Source organism: Sminthopsis crassicaudata, chromosome 2 (genome assembly GCF_048593235.1).
Source record: "Sminthopsis crassicaudata isolate SCR6 chromosome 2, ASM4859323v1, whole genome shotgun sequence".
In the NCBI taxonomy this organism is placed as follows: domain Eukaryota; kingdom Metazoa; phylum Chordata; class Mammalia; order Dasyuromorphia; family Dasyuridae; genus Sminthopsis; species Sminthopsis crassicaudata.
The window spans coordinates 600,309,357-600,330,317 of NC_133618.1; the positions used below are offsets into that span (position 1 = coordinate 600,309,357).

Here is a 20,961-nt window from a genome sequence, read left to right on the forward strand (position 1 = left end):
GACAACCAGCATTTAATAAGTTATGTACAAGGGACAGTGATAAGCATCAGGGATTTAAATACAAACAAAAATCCTCTCTCTCCTCAAGGAGCTTACATTCTAATGGGGGGAGTTGAGAAGTAAAGAAAGGTTTGAGAAGAGAAGGGCATTGGTGGGGAAGTTCAGAGTCAGATGCCAAAAAGGAGGGAAATGAAGTATGATAAACACAGACTGGTCCCCAAAACGGAAACTCCTAAAAGAAACTCGCCAGTGAGAAAAGGAGCCATCACGGTGGAGGGATGGCTGAAGGTCGCAAGAGCTCTTGGGAACTTCAGGATAAAAAGCCGATGAGTGATGGGAGCAACGTCTAGAGAAATTAGAAGCTTTAAAGTCAGGAAGAGTAATAAGCGTTCGATTCATACCCCTGACAATACTGTCTGTGTGATGCTGGGAAAGTCAATCGCTCAGCATCCGCTCAGTTCTCTAAGTAGTTAAATAACAAGGCAGCTAGGTGGCGTCATAGCGCAGTGCTGAGTCTGGAGTCAGGAAGATTCGGGTACCCGAGCTCAAAGGAGACATCAGAGCCTTCCTAGCTCAGTGTGATCCAGGTCAAGTCGCTTAGCCCTGCCTGGCTCCGTTTCCACATCTTTAAAACGAGCTGGGGAAGAAAATGGGAAAACACTCCATTATCTTTGCCAAGAAAACCCCAAATGGGGTTGCAAAGACTCAGACATGACTGAAAACCAAAGTTCAATCATTTGTTTATTTGGAGGCGGCTTCTCCATCTGAAGGGCAAGAAATTCTCTTTATTAACCAAAGACCAGTGACAACAATGAAATTATAGGCCTGACTTCTACTTCTATACCAATGCTATTTTATATATATATATATATATATATATATATATATGTGTGTGTGTGTGTGTGTGTGTGTGTGTGTGTGTGTGTGTGTGTGTGTGTAATTATATATGTATATATATGTAATTAAATATATGTATATATATGTAATTATATATAAGTATATGCATATATAATATTAGAGTATTAACAGCTATTAAAGCCTCATTTTTTTTTGTTTTTATTTCATAACAATAAAGTTCTTCCTTAACAAATAGAAAGAGAATTCTCTTTGCTTTCATCTCCTGTAGCAGCAGCAGAATTATCACCATCCTCATCCTCCTTGTCTTCCTCCTCCTCCTCCTCATCATCATCATCATTCCCAGAACCACCTCTACCATCTTCAAAAATACCTAGTCCATCAAGTAAGTTCAACCATGCATCTGAATTCTAGTCAAATTCAAGTTGAGAAATTGAGAGTTAGGAATTTGGATGTACTCAGGTCTAAAAAAAAAGTTGTGATGTCATTGAGCAGTGATTGAAAATAAAATGAGGGAGGGAGGGAGGGAGGGAGATAAAAAAGGAAGGAAGGAAGGAAGGAAGGAAGGAAGGAAGGAAGGAAGGAAGGAAGGAAGGAAGGAAGGAAGGAAGGAAGGAAGGAAGGAAGGAAGGAAGGAAGGAAGGAAGGAAGGAAGGAAGGAAGGAAGGAAGGAAGGAAGAAACATCATAAGTTTTTTGCTTTTGATTGAGGCCCCAAGTTTGGAAAACACTTTCTCCTCGCCTATATCTCTTATAAAATCCCTAATTTCCCTCAACACTCAACTTCTACCTTCTACATGAAACCTCTCCTGATCCATCCCTAATTGCTACTTATCTTCCAGTACCCCAATCTGCTTTATTATCTTCCGCTTTTATTTATAAATGCTTAGATATGTAAATATGTCTCTCCCAAAAGAATAGAAGCTGCTTGAAAAATACGCTTATTTTTGTCTTAGCATTCTCAATGCCCAACACACTTCCTAGCACACAGTAGATGTTTAATTAAATGTTTGTTGATTTTTTTAAAATTTGATTGTTTCAGGTGAGTTTATTGGCGCTGGGCATGAGGTCATAGCTTAAGCAATACTTCCATCTGTTGGTAGTTTGTGAGACTTACAGACATGATGGGAAGTTAAAAATAAAGCAAACTAACTTTGCATTCTGTTCTTGCAAATCCAAGCCAATTAAGAAACAGCAAACTATAATTATCAATATAATAAAAATAAATTATGTGTAATGAAACTGTAAGAAATGTAAACTATTGAGAAGGAGAATTAAAATTCTTTAAATTAGTCATGTAAATTTTGTTCCAAATATTTATTGTCTTTAAAAATTTTAGGAAATTACATCTGAACTTTGGATTTTTAATCTAGAAGTCAGCATTTTTCCTCTACAGGCAGTGATGGTTACTGGATAAGGCACTACACTCAGAGTCAATCCTATCTAACTGTATATACTGTGCCTCAATTTTCTCATCTATAAAGTGAGCACAGTTGGACTCAGTGTTTTCCAGTCCTCAAATGTATTATCTTATGATATTACTTAGGCAATAAATATAAAATACTTTTCATATTCAAAATTAAACACTTTTTCTTTTGATGATTGCAACAGACTGATAAATCCCACAGTGAAATTCTTAGGCTTTCATTGAATCATAAAACTTTGTAGCTTAAAGGTCTCTTTACTCAATCAATGTGCATGTGTACATTCACACACACACACACACACACACACACACACACACACACACACACTTTATAAATAAAAAAAATTTAATGCTACAAGTTTTATTTAATTCAACAAGTGCTTTTTAAGCATCCTCTCTGTTTCAGGCATGGTACCTAGGTGATTTTTCTCCCCAGAGTGATAGCCAGGTGGTTGAATGGATAGATGCTAAAAACTAGTATCTAAACCCTCCCTGATTTTCGAAGGCTAAGGTAAAAACTGGTTCATCTTTTCTCATCAGTAGGAACAATGCTGCCCCAAGTCCCAAAGCTCATTTTGATTTATCACTTTCTGGATTTGGTTGCCAAATTCTGGGCCTTGGCCCCATAGCCTGGTGGTGAAGGATAGTTAAGGGTAAGTCTACAACAGTGATGATTTATTTGATCACTGTCTCATAACTCTCTGGTGATAGAACCAGTCAATCCCAAGTTTCCTGAGTCTCTGCCCACTTTCCTATTACATTAAACCGCTTTAAACTTAAAATATGATAGAATTTCCAAGAAGGTGAACATTGCACCCTTATCTCTTTACTGTACTTAGATAATCAGCCTTCTGTGAGACTGGCAGATGGGAAAGGAAGATGTTCAGGAAGGGTGGAAGTTTTCTATGAAGGAACCTGGGGGACAGTGTGTGATGACCACTGGGAGCTGGAGGAAGCAGGTGTGGTGTGCAGGCAGCTTGGCTGTGGACAGGCTCTTTCTGCCCTCCGTGGAGCCCACTTTGGCCCAGGCAAAGGAAAAATTCTCCTGGACAATGTGCAGTGCAGTGGAGGGGAAAGTCACCTGGCTCAGTGCTCCCATGATGACTGGTTCAAACACAACTGTGGTCACAAAGAAGATGCCAGTGTCATCTGTGCAGGTAAGTGGGTATCTTTTCTTTCTCAAGAACAGTCATGTTTCTTCACATGTGTTTAGACTCATCATATTAATGTTAAGTTGGAGAAAGCCTGAAATAGAACCAAACAATGACATCTAGGAGACTTTGATTAAAAAGCATTTGGGGAAGAGAAAGATAAGCTGTGCGTTGGAAGGTTTTTTGCTACAGGCTCCATCTCTGAAGTTGTATAGGAACATGTAAATAAGAGATGCCATTTTGCTCTCAGTAAAACAATGTTGTTGAGAAAGTTTTACCATGTCTTCATTTCTCCACACCAACAGATGATGAAAATTCAGCAAATACTTCACCAGGTAAGACAATAACTTATTTGGTTTATTCCCATTATATAGAGTGCCATTGATTGCCCCTCTATCAAAGAGTCTCATTAACCTGAACCCCAAATTAGGAGACCTTCTTGTCCTCCTTTTATGAAGTAGATAAGAAATTCTTCTAGGTATTTGTTCTCAAATATCCACAACATGAAAACATTCAAATGCTTTTAGTGCAGGATGATGCTTCATCTGGATCCATATAATTCAAAGGCAGGTCATAGGTCACCTGAAAATCTCCAATAATCTTTGATATTTGTCTATATCAGTCCCATCATTAGACTCATCAAGAATTACTATTTTTCTAGGATATTTATTGTGATGTGGTATTAAAAGGATTCACTAAGGAATTGTAGTGTATTGAAAAAGACATACAGAAGGGAACACAATACAGTTGATGCATTATATCAATGGACTAAAATTATAGGTCGTTTCCAGATCCCCTGACAGATCTCTAGCAAATGAGATGTTTCTAGAGGACTAGCTATAAAGCTAGCTATTGTTCATGTCACTGAATATCAGTTCTCCAGTAACTGGGTAACCACCATGATTATAAAATATACAATTATGGTGGTTTCTAGAATTAAATTTTCTTGTTGCTAGTATAATCTATAATGAACAGAATGTTGTTGACTGTCATGGCAGACTGCTAAAAAATCAATCTTATTGAATAAAACCCCACATAGTCTATGTTTCAAATTACATGAATCCAAGTCCTTCCCATGGGAATTTTCTGTGATTAAACTTTGTATTTCTTTGCTTTCCCCCACCGCATAACTCTGAGAAGTTCTAAAGTTAACTCAGATTTAGATGATCATCATTTAAGTATGTTAACAAACAAAAAAAATGTTTTTTTCAGGATTAAAATGACCAGTGAAAGCAACAGGAAGTAGTTCATATTGCTAGGAAATATATTGTTATTAAACTGTCCCTCTCAGAGTAGTTTGGGTCACTTAGAACTTTGCCAGGGAAATCTTGGGGATAGCCTCTCTCCAGATAAATTAAAAAGTAGAAAACTTTACTGAAGTAAATACCCTTGCTTCCATTTGGATTCCAAGGTGTATTGATGTCTTTTCCTAATAAAAGGATCTCCTCTGTGCTTTGTGGGGCTTATGCAAGTTCCAGGATTTCTGTGTTCCTTAGACATTGTATGCTCTTCTTGCAATGTGTTAATGGAAGAACTTATCTAGTGGATAGAAGGAAGGATTGCTTTAAACTTTAAATGAAAAGTGCTTTCAATATGATCCCTCCCTGTTAAAATTAATCAATGCCTTTATTTTTTATATCTTAATTATTTCAGAATACATCTCCCTACATAACCAGCAATCTCTCTTTTATAACAAACAAGTTTTTAAGAGGAAAAAAAAAGTTCAATTAAAAGGGGGATGGAGAGTAAGTACAAAGGTATTTCAGCAAATGATAATTTTATTAAGTGTATACAATATCCCATTCCACCCTGCAATGAAGAAGAAAAACACATTTTTCTAGCTCTTATCTGGGACCAAGTATTATCTCCCTGTTCTATTGGGGGCACTTTTGCAAAAGTTGTTGATTGAGGTTAACTTGATTAACTATTGAAGTAGTGTGATGAAGTACAAAGACATGGACACTTAACTTCAAGCCTCTCTTTTGTCATTAAGTAAATCCAAGACTTTGCAAAAGTTGTTACTCTTCTTCAAAAGAAGTACAGGAATCATCTAGAATACTAGCTATCTCTTTTAATCATTTGTGAATTTGTCTATTTAGAGATTGATAGTGTTACTTGTTGATAGTAGGTGTTTTTTTTTTCTTTCATTGGTTATAGCTCAAGACATATCATCTTCTTCATCCATATCCATGGAACAACCAATAGGTATGAAAATGTGTTTTTGTAAATTATCTTTCCCATTCTCCATAATTAGATGTATTAAATAAGACATGCCAAATTAACATAAATAGAAGCAGAAGGGAAAGAATAAAACTAATCATAATCCTTGATTGCTTAAAAAAAATAGCCCAACAAAATCCTATTTGAACAAATATCAGAACAGCTATGTTTCTATATTGTCAGGGTATTTCTAAAAAGAAAAAAACTCTAGAAACTCCCATCAAATTTGTTTTAAAGTACTCTTATTCATCTGAGTAACTAAACATTCAATTAATCGATAAATATTTTTAAGCATCCACTATGTTCCAGGCACTATGTTAAGTGCTAGAGATATAAATAAGAAAACAATTCCAATCCCCCAAAGACCTTACAGTCTAATGGGAGAAGACAATATCCCAAAAGGAAGTTGAAAATGAGAGGAAGAGGGTAGCCAGAGAAGGTACTCTTTTGAAGAATAATAGCCCCAAATTAAGGCCAGATGAGAAATTAAAACAAAGATCTGTCCATTATCAGCATTAGCCCAAACCCTCATCACGATCATTCCAAGGAACAATAGGTTTTTATAACAAGAGAATTTACCCTCATCTACGTATTTCTCCTATTGATAGAAGCCTTGAGATTCCCCCAAAGCATCTATTTTTTAAAAATATATATTATATTGAGAGGCAGTGTGGTATAATGTCGAGAGAGCTAAACATAGGAATAAGAAGACCTGGATTAAAGTATCACCTTAATATTTGTAATTGTATGACCCTGTTTCATCAGTCCATCAAAAAGAAGTTATTAATCATTTACTATATGTCAGGCCCTGTACTAATTGCTGACTAATTGCTTAATCTCTTTGACCATCATTTTCCTTAATGTATAAAGTGATGATAATATGTGCCTGGTAAATATCAGACCATTGTGCTAAGTACTAGAGATACAAAGGAAAAAGGCAAAAATAGTCTCTGACTTCAAATAACTTATATTTTAATACAGGAGGGACCTGGGAGGGAAGAGGAGGTAGGTATAGATATAGATATAGGTATTATCAGCTTTCTGAAATTCAACTCCACTCTCTAAGCAGATGATAGCCAAGTTATAACCAGAGCATATTTCTCTCCTAAGCTCCAATACCACATCTCTAATTGTTTACTTCACATATCTATGGGAACAAATCTCATCTTTGTGCTAAATACAACCCTCCTCTAACTTTTTCTGGGGACATCACCACTGTTCCATTCACCCAGATTAGAAATGTAGGAGTCATCCTCAGCTCTTCATACTCACTGATCCTCTTAATAATCAATCTATTCCAAGTCATATTGATTCTGCCTCCCCATCATTCCTCACACTCACATATTTCTTTTTTCTATTTCATTATAGCTTTTTATTTATAAGACATATGCATGGGTAATTTTTCAACATTGATCCTTGCAAAATCTTCTGTTCCAAATTTTCTCCTCCTTTCCCCACTACCTTCCCTAACTAGCAGGTAGTCTAATACATGTTAAATGTTAAAAATATAAATACTTACATATTTCTTGACACATACTATAACCATCATAGCTTGGAGTCTCATTACTTAAACAATTACTAGAGCCTACTAATTGGTGTTTCTGCACCCATTCTTTTCCTTCTCCCTACAATCCATTCTCCACATAGCTGTCAAATTGATATTCCTAAAGCAATGAATGGTCTAACCCTATCAATCTTCAGATTAAGATATATCAATAGTTCTCTTTGCCTCTAAGACAAACTTCTTTGTTTGACATTTAAAGAAATTTACAACATAAGTTCAGCCTATCTTTTTTTGGGAGGGGAAGGAGGAATCATAGTGGGGTATGATCCTTTTCATCCTTCTCAACAAAGTGGCAACTTCTTCTGTCATGTATAGTCTTGGAAATTTGTGTCAAGGACTAAGAAGGTGGAGACCTAGAATCACACAGCTAGTATATGTCTGAGGTTAGAGATAAACCTATTTGTCATATAGCCTCTCTTTCTAAGCTGATTGCTCATTACTACCTATCATGAACTCCACACTCCCATCTAATAGGCTAACTTGCCGTGATAATCTGTCTCCCATACTCACTCCAGAATCCTTTTCTCCCTTAAGCCTCGGTTCACATTCTACCTCCTTCAAAAAGACTTTCTTAATTTCTCTAAATGCTAGTGAAACCCACCATCCCAAATCACTTTGTATTTATTGGTATAGATCATATATTTATTTATTAGTGAGCAAGTTAGATCATTCCTATAAAATTTAAAGTCCTTCACTATAGGATAGTCTAACTTTGTATCTATACCCCTAACACTTTAGCATAGTGTTTAGGACATAGTTGGTGACTAATGAGTTTTGTTGATTAATTACACTTCATTTGCAAACTGAACCTCTAAGAACCCTTCTAAAACAGAGATTCTATGGTTCCAGGTTTTTAGGGAAATTTTTCTTGTTTCCATAAAATGCCTTTCTTTATTTTTTTAATCTATGTTTCTTTAATGTCTAATAGTATGGCTTTTTTTGTAGTTGCTGACTCCCCAGAACCTGCAGCAGCCACAGGCATGGAGCCCTTGATTCAGTCATCAGGTATGAAATGGATTCTTCTGGGAAATAATGAAATGAAAGACCAATGCTAAAAAACTATATTTCTTTTCATACTGAACAAGGGTTACAGAGAATAGGAGGAAGATTATATTGAAATACAAAAGTTACAGGAAGAGGAAAAGGTTTAGAACTATTGGAATAGGCCATAGCCCTTAGAAGCTAATAAGAAAAAATTGAAAGACATTGTGACTCTCTACCAGTACTTATCTATCCATCCATCCATGCATCTAATTATCTATCAATTGATCCATTCATCCATTTAAGTGTGTATATCTGTATGTATATGCCTATACACACATATATATGTGTGCAGATCCCAATTCTAGGTTATCACAAATATATTCCTCAGATAAATCTGCCCTTGAATTCTATGCTTATCTTTGAAATGGCCATTTGGTGCTTATGTAATTAAACATCATCAAAAAATTATAGAAAAAAATATTTTATTGTAAATATATTTCTGTCTAGCAAAGATCATTAAAATGCTTAATATTATTCTTTACCTTTATCTGGCCATGGAATTTCCTTACTCAAAAATTTTTACTGGTTCTCTATTGTCTCTAGGAAAAAAATACAAACCCCTAAGTTTGTAATTTATTGCACTAAAGAACTTGGCTTCATTCCATCTTTCCAAGTTTGTTTCTAGGTTTTTGTCTGTCTGGCCTCTTGAGCTTGCCTTTTATATCCTATATTCCCAGTAAAATATAAGCTCATTGAAGGCAAGGACTGATTTACCCACCACTACCACCACTATCTTCATCATTTATATTTTGCATCTCCATCATCTAACAGAGAGGTACTCATCATAGTATGAAGTCTTTTAGAAGCTAGGTGACTTGGTAGATAGATAAATTCAAACTCTCCTTCAAAAATCATACTGTGTGATGCTGGGTTAGATACTTACCCTCTTTTAAATCAGGCTCATTATCAACAAATTGAAGAGGCTATAATATTTAATAGTGTTTAAGGGACTTTCTGATCCTAAATCTATGATCCTTTAAGAAGCACTTAATGAATGTTGTGGAATTAAATTTTAGATGATATTTCCAAGAATGAATTAAAAGACCATCTTGTGATCCAATTTGTCATTCAATTCAGCAAGTACTTATTAGTGCCTAGTGTAAACTAAACACTGATAGGTATTGTTGTTACCAAGGCAAAATATTGTTTCTTGTCTTATTTTCTTAAAGTTACCTCAAAATGTTGTGATTTAATACAAGCTTCAGGGGAATGTTCTGTTGCTTTGATGACCTTTGTACAGCATGAAGAAGAATAAGTATTTGAATATCACGCAAACCTCAAGGAAATTGTTACACTGTATTATTTTATAAAATGCTACAGTGACAGTAGCTGGCCAAATTAGAGAAATGTGAGGTAGGAAAGAAGTCAGTCAAGTGAGATTAAAAGAACTTCCCACTCAGGGAAGTGGATTGTTTTTTATTTTTTCTAAGTTTATTTCTTTCAACCTTGCCGTACTATGTGAAAGAATGATTATATTATTATTTAGCATCATTTTTGAAGGTCCAAATTAATCTGCAACTCTGAGACCATGATTTGAGAGGAGAAAGGATAGCAAAGGATAATGAAAGAAGGGGTGAAGTATATTTTGTCTTTGGAAAATGGGTTTCAATATTTCTCTCCTTATTATATCTCCTTAGATGATGTTATATCAGTGAGGCTTGTGAATGGATCTGGAAGATGCTCAGGACGTGTGGAAGTTCACTACCAAGGAATCTGGGGGACTGTGTGTGATGATCTCTGGGACAAGAATGGAGCTGATGTGGTGTGCAGACAGCTAAAGTGCGGCCAATCCATTTCAGCCCTAGGAGGAGCCCACTTTGGGGCAGGTTTAGGAAAAATCCTTCTGGACAACGTGCAGTGCACAGGGAAAGAGAGTCATCTGGGGCAGTGCCCCCATGTTGGTTGGGATGCACACAACTGTGGGCACCAAGAAGATGCTGGAGTCGTTTGTTCAGGTTCATTATTTTTGCTTTTACATTTTTATTATTCTGAACTTAAACATTTTTTTAAAAAATATTTCTACATGATCAACAAAACCTAGGGAAAAATCATACTGCTTAAGTTTCCTTGCTTGCTCTTATAAATCTGGCATTAAAAGCAAAATAAGAATAACCTGCACAATATTAAATACTCTTCCAAATGGTCCATTCATTAACTAATAAAAGAGGTCATTGAAGCTGTAGCAATATGTATGGTATTGAAAACTATATTTGTCAGGGGTAGCTAGGTGTTGCAGTGGATAGAGCACCAGCCTTGAATTCAGGAGGACCTGAGTTCAAATCTGGTCTCAGACACTTAACACTTCCTAGCTGTGTGACCCTGGGCAAGTCACTTAACCCCAGCCTCAAAAAAACAAAAAACAAAAAAAAACTACATTTGTCTCCTTTTCTTCTTAGATGCTAAGGATCCAGTAATTCTCAAACCTTCTCCAGGTCCCCAAGATGCTTCCTCAATACCCATACGACCAGGTAGGTCAAATCTTTAAGGTGAATTATTAGTATTTCCATTTCATAGTCATAGTTTTAAATTAGGATAGAATCACTGAAGGAAAAAGAGCACAAGAAATTCATACAGGACAAACATAAATTCAGCATAAATTCATACAGTATTTGAGTTGGAAATGATTTTAATGACCTCTAGCCCAACCCTTTAATTAGTATAGAAGGCCTTTCTACAAAGAGGATATCACCTAGAATCTAGTGTGGATTGAAATTTGTAGATTGGGTTATCTTGAAGGAGATTTAAGGCAATAATTCTGTTTAAGACAGCTTCAGAACCTATTCAAATATCCAGAGAAAAGATTCCAAGGGGGAAGAAAGCTAATTTTCTATGCACTTGACATATAGAATGCATGTACATAACTGTTTGCATGCTATTTCTCCAGTAAAAGGAGATCCTTTGAAGCAGAGATCTTTCTATATATCCCTGTGCTTAGAGCAGTGAGTAGAATATCATAAATGTTTAGTAAATGTTTGTTGACTCACTGATTAACCTAATCAATCTAAGGTGTTCTTAGAATATGGTACCACTGAATTCATTTTTTGGAGCTCACATCTTAGTGCACTATGGAGATCCCATCTTTCCATCCTCTCATTACTTCCCATTCTTAATAATGAGAGCAGAGCCACTGACTTCACCTATTAGTACAGATAGCACCTCAGCCTCTAAGTGGACCATAACCATTTACATTAAAAAGACACAAGAAGTTGTTGCTTGGGGCCATAGAGAAGAGGAAAATGAAAGTTTAAAAAATGGAGGGAGTTTGAAAAACTTTGAGAAAGAGTAAAATTATTGAAAAGTCCTACTACTTATCCATATATATAGTGATACCATTATGATAGCTTTTCAGACCAAATTTGGGTGATAGAAAGCTTGACCATTTGCCAAAAGGTTCCTGAATAATGGACTAAATTGCTGAGTTCATTCTAGTATGTCAATGGGATGATGGAAATAACTGACCCCTACATCCTCTGTCTGGTTGTTTCATGCATCTTGGCAATGGATTTAATCCACCATTAACACAGATCATTGAGTAATGAATCCATTACTTGACATGAGAACATTATGAAATTTGAGAAGAGTGAAAATGATCACTTCACTTCCCCTTAAGCCATCAGTAACATGACAGGTGCTTTTAAATTCAGTACACTGAAAAAAATGCCAAGCAGGTCAAATAACCCATTAGGTGAGGACCAATGATGGCTAAATGCCATGGGGAAATACATACTATAGAGCCATTTGTGTGACCCACTAGATAGTAGTGAGGCTAGCAAATGGCTTAGGAAGATGCTCAGAACATATAGCTACATTCTCTCCTAAGTAATACAGGGGACTGAATGTGACAATTTTAGGGACATGAATAGAGCTGACAGGATGAAGGCAACTGGAGAGTGTAGGGTATGTTTCAGCCCCAGAATAGGGCTACTTTGGAGCAGGCGCAGTCAAAAAATCCTCTTGAACAATGTACAGTGAATGAGGCCCAGAGCCACCCAGGACATTTTCACCAGATAGTCATTCCACAAACATTTGTTAAGTATCTACTATGTGACAAGCATTGGGAATGCAAAGAAAGGCAAAAAAAAAAAAAAGATCCTGACCTCCACATTAAAATGGAATAAACAGCATAAAAATGACTAGCATACATTAACTCATCTGTCATGTTAATTTGTTTCTTTTTCTGTATTGGTAATTTCTATAGTGGAAAGAACCTTGGACTTAAAATTGAGAGACTCAAGAGACTTGATCCTAACACTTACTTACCTCTGTATTAACTTATATTCTTACAGCATTTTGAAAATGTTTTCTATACACAGTATCATTTGAACCTCACAACAATCCTGAAAGTAATATAGTATAAATGAGAGAGTTGAGCCTCCAAAGAGAGCTTGCCAATATTGGGTCATATAGATAGTAAATCTAAGTCCTGATTTAAACCCAGATCTTCTAGATTCTATGACCAGCATTCAATCGATAAGCCACGAGTTGTTGGTAAATCTCTAAGCCCCTCTGAGATTCAGTTTCATCAGCTGTAAAAATAAGAAGAATAATACATTTCTACCACATAGTAATAAGGTGAAGAGAATATTTTGTAAACTCTAAATCATGATACAAAAATATAAAGAGGTTATTATTATCATTGTCTCATATTCAAATTTGACAAGAAGGTTTAGATACAAATAATCCTAAAACCAGTATCTCTCAGGTAATTTTTTATTTAATATTCTGAAAAACATTACACATTTGAATAAATATTTTTATAGTTGAATGAAAGCATTATAATGTAAGCTCACTGAAATCACATTAAAGTCCAATTCCAGCAGAGATAATGTATATCTCATCTTGCTTCTCTATGATTTTGATCTCCTTCCTTTGCTATACCAATATTTTAAAAACATTTCACTCCATGGAGTCTGAGTATTTTATATGATTTTTATATGATGACATTTGCTTTAAAAATATCATCCATAACTTAATAATTAATATTGTTCCTGTTCCATTACAGTCTATTGGTTGAGTTTCCTAAAATATTTGGAGGTTTGTATTTGTAGTATGGGGATTATTTCTTCTGTTAGTCCATGAAAAGTACCAAGTTTTTGGTGTATACTTCTAACCAATGGAACCACAGCTCTTTCTATTTATTAGATTCTAAACTTCTCTATCTCTCAATGATATATTGAATAATTCCTACTATTTTGTTATGGGCAGCTCAGTGGCACAGTAGATTCAGTAAAACTCATCTTCCTGAGTTCAAAGCTGGTCTCAGATACTAGTAATATGACCCTGAGTAAGTTACTTACTCCTGTTTGCCCAATTTCTTCATCTCTAACATGAATTGGAGAAGGAAACAATAAACTATTCTATTATCTTTGCCAAGAAAACCACAAGTAGGGTTATGAACTGAACAATTAGTACTTTATTGCATAATCTATATGATTCATCTATTATATATTCATGAAAAAGTAATCCTTCTACAATTTCTGATATCAAAGCCATCATCAATATTATCATTATTGATTTACTTTACACAATTTACTTATATAGCACATAGTATTCAGGCAATTCATTAACATAATCTTTCTATTTTCATAGCAATAGATGCTGACTCCTCACCTATTCTACCAACAGGTATGAAAAATCTTATGTCTCTGCTTCCACTAAATGGCTTTTTCCTCAGAGTTGAGAAACAGGTAGAGTAGTGATAAAGGACACAAGGTGAAAGATGCTCTTCTCTTCTCCATTCCAAAAATGCACTACCTCTTTCCCGATGCAAGGGAAGCACAATGAACAAATACTGATAGAGCACCTTATTGCTGTCTAATGCACTAACCTTTGTGGGGAGGGGGAGTGGTAAGAAAAAATATAGGGCATGGCTCCTGCCTTAAAGAAACTCCATCTAAGGAGGCAAGACTAATATATAAAACAGTTATGAACAGTAGTAGCAAGTCTATAATAAAGTTCTGAATTTCATTATTACCTCCTAAGTGCTGTAAGAGTTTAGATAAGAACAAAACCATAACTAGTCATAAAATTCTTTGGGAGAAGTTTTACAAGCAGGCAGAAACAGGACCTCAAATTAAATAAACTCTGTTAGGGATACATTGGGCAGGGATTTCATAAGGTCAACATATTTTTCTCCATCCTTTTGATCACCTTTTGTCTCTTCCTTGATATAATCTCAGTAAAGTTCTTCTCCAGGACACACTTCAAATTGCTTTTAGGAAGGTCACTGTGAGGATAGCAGATGGAATGAGGATGAATAAGGGAAGAACTCCCCTAGAGGACAGATATCATAAAAAGAAGCTCACTATATGGTAGTTTTCTGGTTTTACTAAGCTCAATTTTTTTTGTGCTGGTAGATTCATGTACTATCATTGACCTTTAAATTCCAATACAATGGGATAAAGTCTTGACTGTCCCACCTACTTATGTCTCTGAAGAAGAGGACCACCAAAAAAGTTTAAAATTATCAGTCTTCATGGAAGAGATAATAATTAAGCTGAGCCTCAAAGGTAGTGGAGAATTTTGATTCAGAAGAGGGAAGAGTATTTCATGAAAGAGAAATAATAGAGTCAAGAAGTGAATTATATTCAGGGAGCAGTGAAGAAGCTGACCTGATCAGAGTTGTAGGTTAATAAATTATTGAGTATAAGCTCCTCTAAATAGGGTAATGTGTCATTACATCAGAGAAGAGTTTAGAAGAAGTCTAGACTTATATGGTAGGCAATGAATATTCATTGAAGAATATGGAGCAGGATGTTGACATGATAAAAGTAGAATTTTAAAAAATTATCCTGAAGGCAATATGCTGAATAGATTGTGGTAAGATTAGTACCTCATAAAGTTCAGGAGATGAATAAGCAAGTTTATTCAAATATTACTCTAAGTTTTCCAGTATACAGAATGAATAACAGTTCCACTGACTTGTTTTTATTTGAGTATTATATTTTTCCAAATACATCTAAACATTAATTCTGTAAGACTTTGTATTTCACATTTTTCTCCCCTGCCCAATACAACAAGCAATCTGATGTAGTTTAAATGTGTGCAATCCTTTTAAGCATATTTTTATATTTGTCTTGTTGTACAAAGAAAAAACAAACCAAAAGAGGAGAAAATATGAGAAAGAAAAAGCAAATAAACAAAAAAGTGCTTCAATTCACATTCTGTCTCCATAGTTCTCTTTTTTGATATGGATGGCATTTCCCATCCCAACACTGTAATTATCTTGGAATCCAATTACCATGGGAATCATTACATTGTTTAGAAGAGCTAAATCTATTATAGTCAATCATAACATAATCTTGTCATAACTGTGTACAGTGTTCTCCTGGTTCTGCTCACTTCACTCATCATCAGTTTGTGTAAGTCTTTCCAGGCTTTTCTGAAATCAGCCTGCGCATCATTTTTTATTGAACAATAACGTTCTATTATCTTCATATTCAGCCATTCCCCTCTGATGGGCATCCGCTCAATTTTTAGTTCCTTGCCATTACAAAAAAGGCTGCTACAAAATTTTTATTAGTGCTATTGTCTAACACAGGTAAATTGGAAAGGAAAGCTGTTTGATAGGAAAAGATGTTTAATGAAATATTTTATATTAAATTCTGAGGTGACAATAAGAAATTCAAATATAGATGTCAAATAGGCACCGAGAAACACAGAATGAGGATTTGTGATGACACAACTAAAGACAAATACTTAAAAGTCATCAGCAAAGAGGAAATAGTTGAAGTCATGATGGTAGAAGGTTTCTTCATGAAAGTGTATAGTGGAATAAGAATGAAAGGCCAAGGATGATAACTTGATAAATTTCCACATTTAGGAGGCAAAATGAAAGAGAAAGAAGGGGTGACTGGAAGGCCAGGCATAGTATATTATATCATAATAAAACCAAAAGGAAAAAAGAATAATGGTTAATGTAGGAGAATGGGGTAAAGAATGAAAGCCAAGAATGGAGAAAAGATCCTTGGACTTTGTAATAAGGTCTTTAGTTAGTTATTTTAAAAGATCAATTTCTTCAGGATAGCAACTAGAAATTAAGAAAGTAAGTAACAATGAAATAAAGGCACAAATTTAAGAAGTTTCATATTAAATATATGGGTAGATATGAGTCTGCAAGAGTGTTTCTTCCTGTCATCCCCTACCCAAGGAGAGAAAAGACTTGTACATATAAAAGAAGAATCAGTATTCTGAAGTTGAGAGAAAAAAAGAGAAAAGTTGAGAGAAATTTTTACAAAATAATTATATGGTGAATGTATTTTTCACATGTATATAAATAGATTTGGACATTCTTATCATAGCGATTATAGCAAGGAGTCTTTGAGTTGTAGTTTATTTGCCTTTGGAAGATCCTGAGTATTACAGGTCTTTAGTTTTTGTGTGAGTAGCAAAATTTGAGTGACTGAAAACCCTGTCAACTTTTACAATTCATTTTCCATGTACACTAACCACTCTGTTGGAGATGAGCAATACATTAGTTTCTGAGGACAAATTTGTGTAGATTCTTTAAAATTTGTGCAAATAGAGCTCTTAAAAACATTTCATAGTAAATTACATTGTTTGGTGATAACTGGAGTAGGCCAAAATTGAGGAAGTTGTAGAACTTTGAGATCAGGAGTGATTATATGAGCTTCTTGTTTAATCCTTGAGTAGTCTGGTAGCCACTACACTGAATTTCTTCTTTGAATATAGTTTAAATCTCATATAGGAAATAGTGGGGAATTTGGGTCACTTACCCATAGTATTATAGCAACACAGAGATGTAGAAAAGGCCTTTAGAAACTATCTAAACCAGCCCCTTAATTTTACAGATAAGGAAAATGAAGTACAGAACCATGAACACCCAAAATTATGCAAGTAATAAGAATCAGAGTCTGAATTGTAACTCCAAATTCCACAAACTTTCCATTGCCATTCTATCTCATTGGTACAAAAAAAAGCTTATTTTTTAAGGATTGAAACAAAAGATGGGAAAAATATCTTAAAGACACGCACCAGAGGTGACACAAGGAAAGATATTTTGTATTCAATGATAAAAGGAGGTAGAAAGTTAGTATTTATTCATTGTTACAACAACCAAGTACAAAATACAGTTAGATGGATAATTTGATAATGATTCACATTACTCTATTTCCAAAGATTAAAATCTTTATCTTAAGATAAAGATATCTTTATGTCTAACACAGAGGTGATATACATCAGAATATAGGATGCTAAGCATTCACAACTCAAACTTTCCCCCCCAAGTTTTGCGTGGAGCTAAGAATGTAGGGGGTTCACTCATTTACTAAGCAGGCAAAAGAAAATTATGGTTAACCAAAATGCAGGACCTTAAGCCATTTCTTAAAAGTACAAGAGCAGGATTATTCAAAATTGAATCCTATCTAAATTGTCCAAATATATTTGTAAAAAATCAGAATTCATAATTGAATTCTGTCTAAATATATTTTGTAAAACATGGATATAAATGATTTTGTTTGTTTTTCTAAAAATAACATATTGACAATCTTTTAACCCAACTCTATAGATTAAGTGGTTATATAAAAAAACCTGAATCTATTGTAAAACTTGAAGAATTTTTAAAAAACAGTGTAAAAAGTACAGAATTCTTTAAAAAGTTTTTAAAAATTGAAGATTTCTACTGAAAATTCACTCTCCTAGATAGAGGCCCTCATTGCCTTTCATCTGGACTCTCAACAACCTCCTAATTGGTCTCCCTGACTCAGGTTTCATCACTCTCCAAACCATCTTCCAGATGGCTACTAAATGGATAACTCTAATACATAGAATTAACCATGTCTCTCCCCTGTTCAAGAGCTCCAATGAGTCTTCATTATCTCTGAGAGGAAATACAAATGCCTGTGGCATTAAAAGCCCCTCACAACCTAGTTGTAGTCTACTTTTTTCCAGACTTTCCACTACACATTATTCCACTGCAGTTCAGCCAAATTGACCTGCTCACTGTTCCCTCTACATACAGTGTCTTATTCAAAGGTACAGACTGTAAGTCCTTCATGCCTAGGATGCATGCTTTTCTCAGCTTTACCTCTTAGAATCTTTATTTTGTATAAAAGATCCACACAAATTCCTCCAATCACCAGTATTATTTCCCCCCCCCCAATTTTTTAATATGTATTTATCTATATCTTTGATGTCTTCCTCCCATCCCATTCCTACAAAACATAGAATATAAGCATTTTGAGAGAAGGAACCATTTTGTTTTTGTTTTTGTATCTCTAGCATATAAAATAGCTACTTATTAAATGCTTTGGAGATGGATAAATAGATGCCTTTTGGTTGGTTTTTTAACAATAGTTATTTTCATAGATGCTCTTCCCATAATTCTCCCTTGTTAAAATGCATAAGGAAGCAAAGTAGTGTTACTCAGGACACCATAGATAATGCATTGTGGGCCTTTTATACTACCGTGAATTTTTCTTTGTTGTCCTTTGAGTTGACTACAATTTTGAGTCTTCAAAGAACATGAAATGTCATTATGCACTTCTATGTAACATCAACAGGGGAATATCAATATTAAAAATATATACATGGTTTAGTGTCAGAGAACACAGTGACATCCTTGTTATTGCTGTTTAATTGCCCAAATATAATTCATCTTGATCTCCTCCTATTCATGAGTTCTGTGCCCACCTTATCAACCATATGCAGTGTCCAAGAAAGATGTACTGATAGACTAATTAAATCATATACTAACTAAATCTAATACTGTTGCATTTTGGAAGCTGGGCAATATGCCTTCTTTACTCGCTTTTTTTTTCTTGAATAGACTAGATTGCTAGATCCATTTGTTGTGGCCAAGGATATCAGAGAAGAAACTCTTTTGTGGACTTTGGTTCAATTAATCAGTATAATGTCCCTTTCAAAGAGAAATAGGAAAAGCCTCATTATTCCATTTAGTAAAGATCTTTGGTAAACATACATCTTTTCATTCTACCCTAAACCCCCACAAAATTTAAGAATCTAAAGCACTACAATGAAGATTAGATGAAGTTGTCATAGTTTTTGCCCAGAAGGAATATTTTTAGAATAATAGAACATGTAGATATATAAGTAAATGCAAGATAAAAAGAAGAATTTACTAAGAACTGGGATTATGGGTTTAGGGAAAATTTGAATGGGAGGCGGCCCTTAAACTTAATCTTGAAGGAAATTCTACAAAATAAAGCTGGGAAGGGATATGGGAATCAACACATGAAAACTCATGAAAGATGATGAAATGTCAAGTCTGGGGAAGAGCTAGTAATTTGAGTTAGTTGGAATGTTGTGTGGTGTGTGTGTGTGTGTGTGTGTGTGTGTGTGTGTGTGAAGTAATATAATCTCTACTTCCTTGTAATTAAGTGAGTCAATATCATTGACTTAGTTATTACTACTAACAGGAAATCTGTTATAAAATGCTCATAGATTTGCTCCCCTCTCTGTTGTTCTTCAAGCTTCTCTTTTAAAAGCTCTTGGGATGATCAGGCTTAATTGGACTGCATTCTTAGTTTTTTGTACACACTCTTCTTGCTGATACTATTTGCAAGGTCCTTCTCTGTAAGATTCTGTAAGCTCTTGACTTCCATAATTCTCCTATTGTGAAGGAGATTATGAATTTGCTAAAGGAGTTGGTTTCTGGCCCCTTGTCATATTTTTCATATTGTTTGGATGTGAGTGCTAGGAAATGAACTTTACCAATTTCTTTCTGAGAACCTGTGATCTGTCCCCCATTTAGCTTCAATTTCCTTATGTTTTCTAGTTTGCTTATAATAAGGATGTTAATATAAAAGAGGTTCAGTTCTTCCAATGGTATATTGGCTTATTTGTTCAACAAAGTTGTCTCATTTGGAGTTTTATTCTTTACTTATTTCAGTTATGTCTAACTCTTCTTTCATGACCACATTTGGGGTTTTCTTGACAAAGATACTGGAGTGCTTTGCAATTTCCATTTCCAACTCATTTCACGGTTGAGGTAACTGAGACAAACATGATGATTAAGTGACTTTTCCAGGGTCAAACAACTAGTAAGTGTCTGAGACCAAGTTTGAATTTAGAAAGACAGGTCTTCCTGCTTCCAGGCCACTAATCCACTAATCCACTTAGTTTCCCTCATATTTAGAGTGTTTTTCAGCTATTTTTCATTCATGTTCAACTCTTCATGACCCCATTTGGAATTTTCTTGGCAAAGATACTGGAGTAGTTTGTCATTTTCTTCTCCACACGTTTAAAGGATCAACAATTAAATTGAGTTTATAGAAATTTTAAGATTGTGACATGTGAAGTATCACCTCCCTTATTAACCCTTTTCACCCACTTTATTCTATCTTCTTGTGGAAGTAGAAGGGATCAAACAAAATAGCAAAATTCTCTATTTTTCTTCTTTTTGGTGTTTGTGGATCTTCATATTTCTTCCAAGATTTACTCCACATGCTAATCACTTGTATTTACTATAAATGTAATATAAAACTTGTGCCATGACCATATTTAAAAACAAAATATTTCACTTTAAAAAAATTATCATAATTTGTTCAATTATATTAGCACTTAAAAATACATGACTGTTCAGTCCTTTACTATTTAAATCCACAGTGCCTCTCATTTCTGTGACTGAGAATGATCAGACTCTTGCTAGAGTCAGGTAATAGCGCAGTGGAGAAAGCATTGGACTTGGAATGAGGAAAGTGTTTGTTGTTGTTTAGTCATTTT

At 34.8% G+C, this 20,961-nt stretch overlaps 1 protein-coding gene across 1 annotated transcript in view; it reads left to right on the top strand.

Annotated features, from left to right (window-relative positions):
- Positions 1-20,961, top strand: part of LOC141552985 (scavenger receptor cysteine-rich domain-containing protein DMBT1-like) — a 62,848-nt gene that overhangs the window by 30,180 nt on the left and 11,707 nt on the right. Inside the window, exons 13-17 of the mRNA XM_074284862.1 lie at positions 1,094-1,240; positions 3,120-3,437; positions 8,161-8,220; positions 9,897-10,214; positions 10,656-10,727. Coding sequence (XP_074140963.1) covers positions 1,094-1,240; positions 3,120-3,437; positions 8,161-8,220; positions 9,897-10,214; positions 10,656-10,727 — 915 coding nt within the window. The remainder of the gene's footprint in view (positions 1-1,093; positions 1,241-3,119; positions 3,438-8,160; positions 8,221-9,896; positions 10,215-10,655; positions 10,728-20,961) is intronic.